Source organism: Mercurialis annua, linkage group LG2, assembly GCF_937616625.2.
Source record: "Mercurialis annua linkage group LG2, ddMerAnnu1.2, whole genome shotgun sequence".
Taxonomy (NCBI): domain Eukaryota; kingdom Viridiplantae; phylum Streptophyta; class Magnoliopsida; order Malpighiales; family Euphorbiaceae; genus Mercurialis; species Mercurialis annua.
In genome coordinates this window covers 16,146,642-16,154,730 of record NC_065571.1, presented here as the reverse complement: position 1 = coordinate 16,154,730, position 8,089 = coordinate 16,146,642, and the positions used below count along the sequence as shown (strand labels likewise).

General features: G+C 42.0%; 2 protein-coding genes across 2 annotated transcripts; one reads left to right on the top strand and one right to left on the bottom strand.

Moving 5' to 3' along the window:
* Positions 1–253: 253 nt before the first annotated feature.
* On the bottom strand, positions 254–1,871 carry LOC126668276 (uncharacterized). Its single transcript, XM_050361481.1, has 3 exons — positions 1,772–1,871; positions 460–1,689; positions 254–414 (listed from the first exon to the last, which is right to left on the bottom strand). Exons 1-3 carry the CDS (start codon positions 1,869–1,871, stop codon positions 254–256), a joined length of 1,491 nt encoding a protein of 496 aa, XP_050217438.1.
* A 4,649-nt stretch (positions 1,872–6,520) lies between these two features.
* Positions 6,521–7,618, top strand: LOC126668275 (uncharacterized). The gene is made up of 2 exons (XM_050361480.1): positions 6,521–7,063; positions 7,175–7,618. The coding sequence occupies exons 1-2, from the start codon at positions 6,521–6,523 to the stop codon at positions 7,616–7,618; spliced, it is 987 nt and encodes a 328-aa protein (XP_050217437.1).
* Positions 7,619–8,089: the final 471 nt, after the last annotated feature.

Here is an 8,089-nt window from a genome sequence, read left to right as displayed (position 1 = left end):
GATATTTGGAAATGTTATTAAATAAAATAAAAAAGAAGGAATTTGAAAATAAATTATCGGTGTGCGCTCCTAAAGGAAATAAATATTTATCTTTCCGATATTTTACAAATGTGAGTTTTAAAAAAATCGATATTTGAAAAGAATCGGTTGTATTGAATTAAGTTCCATCGTAAGAATCGGACTAGTAAAAGTGGACTATGCCGGCGGTCACGGAAATGGATTTCACCAATACAGTTGAGCAATGAGTGATGTACTATGCTAATATTGGAGAAACTTCTATGGAAGAAGTTTGATGTGAAGAAGCCTTCACAAAAGTAGTCACATTTGAGATAGAGGGGTTGTGACTATAATCAAGCCCGAATTTTATGGTTGGATTTCTTTTAGAATCAAGAAGATTATCCAAAGATTCTTTCTCTTTTTGAAATTAAGAGATACAGTTATTTAGAGAAATAATTTCACCATTTAGTTTTTCATTTTCCTTAGACAAGACATTGACATCTTGTTTAGAAATATATTTTAAATAAGACTTTAAGTCGTGAATTTCTTTCTTCAAATTGAGCATCTCAATTTTAGCCATAAAGGTTTTCCTTTTGGAAACTTTCATTTTGGCATGATAGTCACTACACTTGGTTGTTAGCTCATTTATCATGTAATGGCATTCATCATTATCAACACTATCAACATTATTCATAACAACAATATCACTAAAACTATCATGCGTTTCTATACCTATACCATCCCAAGAGAGAAAGGGTAGAGAACTAACCTTGGATGTATGTTCCTCCTCAAAAGCCATGAAGCGAAGATTGGCCCTTTCTTCCTCTTGACATTCTCCATCGGATTGACAGTTACTCTCATCATCCCATGTAGTTACAAATCCCTTCTTGTCCTTTTGGAAGGATCTATTAGCTCCTTGCCGACATTCCGGTTTAGTATGACCCGATTTTCCACATCCATAGCAAGTGACATCTCTTCTAGGAGTTGAAACCTCTTTTCTAGGAGGAGATGATCGTTTGGAGTTGGAAGAATCTCCTTTGTGCACATATCTTTGAACTTGTGACTTCTTCCTCAACTTCCAATCTCTAACCTTCTTGGACATCAAGACCATTTCCCCACCATCCTCACCATCACTCAAGTTGATCTCCTCTTCAACCTTAGTCTCAATTGCTTTAGCCTTCAAAGCAATTCCCTTAGTTTTCTCTTCTTGAGCCCTTTTCAATTCTTGGATACTTTTCATGTAAGTCATCTCACGAAGAAGGAAATTTCCAATAAGCTCATCGGTTCTCAACTTATTCAAGTCATGAGCTTCTTCAATAGCGGTTATATTCGGTTGCCAATCTAGGAGAGGTAATGGACGGAGAATTTTGCCATTGATTTCACCAATAGTATAATGCTTACCAAGATTCTTGAAATTGGTAGTAATGGCAAGAAGTCTATTGGTGGTATCAGTGACATTCTCATTTGGCTTGTTCTTGAAAGCTTCATATTCTCCAATGAGAAGCTCAACCTTCTTGATTTTAATTTGAACCCTTCCTTCATGGTAGTTCTCAAGAATCTTCCACATGTCTTGAGCCGTTGAGTAATGTTGAACCCTTTCTTGCTCCTCTCTACACAAAGAATAAAAAATCACACAAATAACCTTCCGGTTGAGAGCATTAGCTTGAATGTGATCCTTGGTCCACTCTTTTTCTTGGCCAAGGTATAACAACATCATCAATCACTTGAATATGAGCAACATAACCATCAAGAACCATGTGCCATAAGTACACACCATCCATATCAAGATAATTTTTCATACAGAATTTCAAATTAGGATAATTCGTTCCATCAAAGTAGGGACACAGAGTATGAGTGAAGTTTTCGGTAGCCATTTGGATCGAAGAACTCGCAATTAAGCAATAAGATGAGTAATATAGCTTTGATACCAATTGAAATACCAAATACTACCTTAGAAGGGAGGTGAATACGATTATTTTAGAAATTAAAAATTGATTAGTGTTTGGTTGAGAGATTGAGAGATAGAAGAAAGAACACAAGAGAATGAGAGTGGTACGAATCACAAACTAATTCTACTCCACTACTCAATCAAAGATTGAGATTTGTAATTAATCCACTAATGGGGGCGTGTAGACACCTATTTTTCGGACAGGTAAAAAGTGATAAGGAACTGAAGCGTCCAATGATGATTTCCAGAGAAATTTGTCCGGGTGACGAACTTTTGATTTGCTTGCTGGAATCTAAGCAGGCATAATCTGTGCACAGCTGTAAACTTGGAGGATTAAAATGTAATTTGGCGTTAATAGCCCATAAAAATCCAAAGAGATTGTAATCTAAGTCTAGAAATTGGACTAATTGCCATATCTTAGAAGTTTATGGGCCAATTTGCAAGTTTGACGGACCGGAATTGACCCTGACCAAACCCATAGGACCTTAGTAGCTTTTTTTTGATATGTTTAGGCACCAAAATAGACTTTTAGAACCTTTTTACTTAGCCACCAAGTGTAAATACGAATTAAATAAATAAAATTCTAATTAAATAATTAAAACCTAATCCTAAATACATATAGACTTATCACTTAACACTTCTTCAACCCTTAACCAAACTCTAGCTAGGATGAACCTGTAAATACACATAAGCTAACTCTAGACCTAATTAACCAATATAAATACAGCCTTAAGCCAGTTTGGCTAAAGGTGGCACACAAACCCTAAAATTGACCAGCAGAATTTGGCCACCTCACTCACACACACACACACACTCTAAATCCAGTCCTGAAAACACTAAACACGTGTTGATTCTCCAAGAATGCAAGCCCTGCACAGATTCGAAGCTGGATTCCGCATCCACTTCGCCAGAAAACGAGCCAAGGACTCAGAACAGTATTTCTGAGGACCCTCAATATTGTTCTTTTGATTTTTCCATATTTTGCATGTATAATTGTCATAATTGTTGTATTTGTGAACATTAGGATGCAAGTTTAGCTTAGGATTGCTTATTTGCCATTAAATACCCTTAATCAATTAATTCGATGCTTTCAATAACCACCATAAAATTCGATAAAAAAGCATGCTAATCACTGTAATTAGCTGATTTTAATGTTCAATACCAGAAAATAATCAATTTAGAACTCTTAGAATGCATGTTTCTAAGAGATTTTAGCTAGTTTTGCCATGAAAACCCTAAAATCGTACTTGCTGCCCAGAAAATATTTTTGCATAGATGAGCTTTAAACACTTCGATTATGTGTTTTTTGGATTCCTTGTTTGATTTTATGCTGTTTTGACTACTTTTACATGAAAAACGGAGTTAACACGAGTGAGAACGAAGCAAAACAAAAACGACCCAGAAACTGCCGACGAACCGCCGCTGCCGCCGCTGAAGCCGGCGGCGCTGCCACGTCATAATTCCGGTGCCGGCACCATGAACCGGCGCCGTGTTCTTCCTCCCTCAGCTCCCCCAGGATTGCTTCCCAGATCTTCCAGATTTCGATCCAAACTTCCAGACGCGTTTTCGAGCTCATCCGGACGACGAACCGCCGCCGCCGCCGCTGAAGCTGGCGGCGCCGCCACGTCATAATGCCGGTGCCGGCACCATGAACCGGCGCCGTGTTCTTCCTCCCTCAGCTCCCCCAGGATTGCTTCCCAGATCTTCCAGATTTCGATCCAAACTTCCAGACGCGTTTTCGGGCTCATCCGGACTCCAAATTAGGCTCAGTTTGATTCCAGAAATATTGTTTTAGTTGTAGGACCTGTTTGTAATAGTAAATGGGCTTAACCTGATGTTTTTAGGGCCTCGAAGCCCGCTATTGTAATCCGCCCAGCCAACCGTTCCCACGAGTCCGAGGCCCAACGAACCAGCAACTTCCAGAGCCGATTCCTGGCTAACCCGAATTCGGAATCGACTCTGGAGCAAACCAGTAGAACCGGATCGACGAGATGCACAACTCCCGTGTTCTGACTGAAAGCCAATTCCGACCAGACCGATGGTTAAAACCCGCGTGAGTGCCAGACATTCAAAGTCAACGAGGTTTAAAAGTATCTCTAACCTTGTATGTATATCCAACTACCCATGAGCATGCTAGCACTGTTTACTGCTTTCCAAAAGCATCATAATCCAGTAATAATCGGTTAAAGGACTAATCACTCAAAATTTGCCCATTAATGTAAATCCAGTCCATCACTTAGACATCGTAGGACTAACATGAAAGAGTAGTAACAGTTGTATAGGTTTTTTAAGATCACCTAATAAAATCAATCAAATCACTCTTATACATCTGGTTTTAGGCTTTGTGCATGTAAAATATCCAGACCAGTCAGACTTATGCTATTTTCTAGAAACGTCTAAGGTTAGATGTATGCTTAGGAGTACCTGCTACTTGCCTCAAATGCCAGTCCAGATCGAGTCATATGCGCGTCAAACGTGTTCACTGCTTTCATCACTGTTTATTTACAGCTTTCATATCCTGTGAACTGCATATACTGCTGAGATGAGATATAAAATGAATATGTCCAGAAAATAAAGCTGGTAACAGATAAGCCAAGCACATGAGACTCGGGGAGGTCCACGAACCCTTGTCTTTGGTCCGATGCACGATAGTCTTACCGGAGGCGAGTAAGGCTATCTAGTCTGTTAAAAGGCATTTCCTAGTTGAACTAGGTGGCGACTCCATTTTTCAAACCATTTCCAGATCGAGAAGTCAGGCATAAGCCTTGGGCGAGCGGCCCCCGAACCCCGCTCCGCTCACAGTGGCGACTCCACTGGGGACTAAAACAACTGTTTTTAAAACATAAACATAAAAAAGTTTTCAGAATTGTTTTCAAAAATGGTTGCCATGGACCTAAACCACACTGTTTGCGCCTTATCGATATCACCGGCTGTATTTTCCAGACATATTCGCACCTGTTGTATTGCATTAGAAATTTCTCTTCTCACCTACTCTCTAGGAGTCCCTATCCAGCCCCGATACTCATTGCCGCTCTCACGCTCTGGCTTTGCACTCCACTGCCCAGAACGTCTTATGCGGAGTAGTATCACTCACAGCCCAGTACCTCGGTCGTTTGTACTCGTGATTGAGGAGACCTATTAAAGGTATATCTGTCAAAACCTAATGACTCAGCCCACATGCATTCCAGCTTAGACACTACCCTCTAGGATCAACCCAATATAATGATTGTACTTGAGGCATGACTATCAATGTAATGATTCTAAATCCACTGTTTCAAAAACTACTATTTCAATCTCAGTCTTAGGTCTGGCCTAACAAATTTTCCAGTTTCAAAACCAGATTTTCAAAACTTCCTGTTAGGCCAGATCTAAAAGAAACGAATCCGGTTAAGTGATACACCTTCGCTTAATCAAACCTCCAATAACCAGTCTAGTGAAAACTCCTTTCGCTAGATGCAGCCGCCAGGCTAAATCAAATTCCAGATTTCAAAACGGACTTCCACGTCCACCCTACGTGTTTTCAAACTCCTTCCAGAAAGGGATTAAGAATCATTACATCAACAAATGTTGTCTATCTGCTTTATAATTGCTAGAAGAGAGCTCTTTCTGCAGGAACGCCGACTCTTGCATTGTGATGTGAGGGTCCAGACCAAACCACCTAGGAATAGACCTCACCCGGAACACGTGTGTGGGAGAAATAAGGTTGGAAGGAATAACGTGTCTCTGTGATATCAAACTGTTCTATGTGCCAAACTTGCTACGTGCTATGTGTTCAAAACTAACCCTGCATCTCATGCATCTGCATATCATACATCTCATGCATCCAGCATCATAGAAATATCACATACTAACCCCTTGTGGACGCAGCCACCAGAATTACTCGCCCTGCTGCTCTCTGGCAAAGGGAATCAGGAAGACTCTTCAGACCTGAGAGCCCTCCCAAGTCACCAACGACGCCTCTAACACCAGCACAGCAAGCCAAGTTAGTTTGCGACCGACTCAGCAACTCCGGTTCTAGAAGCACCTCCAACACATTCTCTCGATCAGCTAGCTCGATCAACATGTCTGAAATGAACACAGGGACCCCAGTCACTCAAGGCCAGCTCAACCAGATGAAAGGGGAAGTCACGGACTCCGTCAAGCAACAGAATGAAGACCTGAAGAAATGGTTGGAGAATGTCATAAGGGCTCAACTAGGGGGCCAAAACAATGAGCAACACGCTGTTGAGGACCAAACAGCAGAAGCGGCAGGAAACGACGAGTCCGGAAGGAAGTTTAGAAGAGAAAGAGCCACCTGAATTTGTTCACTAATGCAATGTATAAGGAGCAGCTGAAAGCAGAAGCTGAGAATCAGAAACCCAAAAATCAGGACCCAATACAGTCTGAATCCTATCAGGACCTGGCAAAGAAAATCGAAAAACTCCAGGCCACCATCAGTGGCAACCAACTCATCAATCTAGATGAGTATTCCCTAACAGAAGATGAAAAACTACCAGCAAAATTCAAGATGCCAGACCTGAGTCATTTTAGCGGAAGGGGGGATCCTTGCATTCACCTCAACCAGTTATCTCTGTGATGACTACCACTATCCTGACAAACAAGCAAATCATCAGGGCCTTCCCGAGGTTGTTAGAAGGGAACGCGGCCCGATGGTACTATTACCTTCCTTTGAAGACGAGGGGAGATTGGAACGAACTGTCCACCGCTTTCATGAACCAATATGGTTGCAGTTCCAAATTAGAAGTCACCCTGAGGGATCTAGAGATGGCAAAGCAAAAACCCGGAAAAGCATTTTCTGAATTCCTCGCAAGATGGTTAGATAAAGCTGCGCTATTGAAAGAGAAACCATCCGAGAAAGACCGGGTCAGAATCGTTGTCCGGAACGTCTTCCCACATTGGGTCGAGAGGCTGCAAAATATGAATCCCAAGACTTTTGAGGATTTACTCGATGATGGAATGCAAGTAGAAGAGATAGAGTCCGAGAAGAAACACAACGCACCGACAGGAGGTTATCTGTCAAACTACCAGTCTGCTAACAAAAGTGCCAGTGTGAATTTCGTACAGAGACAGGGTCCTGTGGGAAGAAAGTTCTCAGAATTCCCCATTCCTCTCACGAAAGTCTTAGACAGATTAATTAAGCAAGACCTCCTACAACCCAGGCAACCCAGGAATCCGCCGAATACAAATTCACCAAACTATAATCCCAATGCTCACTACGAGTTTCATTAGACTCCAGGCCACTACACTGATTCTTGCATCACACTGAAGCATGCCATCCAGGACCTGATAGACGATGGAAGAATCACCGATCCATCAATAGGACAGCCTAGTACGCAGAAAAATCCGCTGCCCAACTATCATGCGATTCGCCCATCAAAGGGCGTGAATACCATAAACTTTGGATTAACCTATGAAGAGGTTATGAATTCCTTTGTTGACACTGATCCTACCAATAGTGAGAAACCCGTAGTAGCAGAGGCACCCCCGATTGCTGGTCCTCTGACGGCTCTATTTCGACAGTTGAAATCACAAGGGTTAATAAACCATCCCCCGCTGAACGGCAAGTTGTGCGAATACCATAGGGATTTTGGACACTCTACAGAGGAGTGCGTAGAATTGAAAGAATTGGTCCGAACATTGATAGCAGAAGGAAAAGTCGACTCTTCCCTCTAGATAATGAAGATTGACGAAGCCTACGGAAGTGGCAGAACCACCGAGGAAGTCCTGAACTCTTTCTCAGATACTAATCCCACGGCGCAGACAGATTTACTGGGCCAACCATCCGGCAAATTTGATTTCAAGGTGTTTTATATGCCATCACCTAGCAGACCCCTCAGCGAGATCAAACCAACCGAATGGGCGCCAGAATTCGATTTCGAGGACCGGACAACCACCATTCCGGTAAGATCAGCCGAAATTCTGAATACCAAAACAGTTGGGGCAATCAAAGTTTGGTATAACTCAGACGCAGATGATGATGAGGAAGGCATCGTATTCAAGAAAGGTGCAGAAGCCAACTCAGAACGCGTGAACAAGCTTACCCCAAAGCAACCAGAGGAGACAAAAACGCTTGATGGAAAGTTGGCGCGGGCTGACGAGTTACAAGAAAGCCAACCAAGAAAGGTCACCTCAAATCAGTCCATC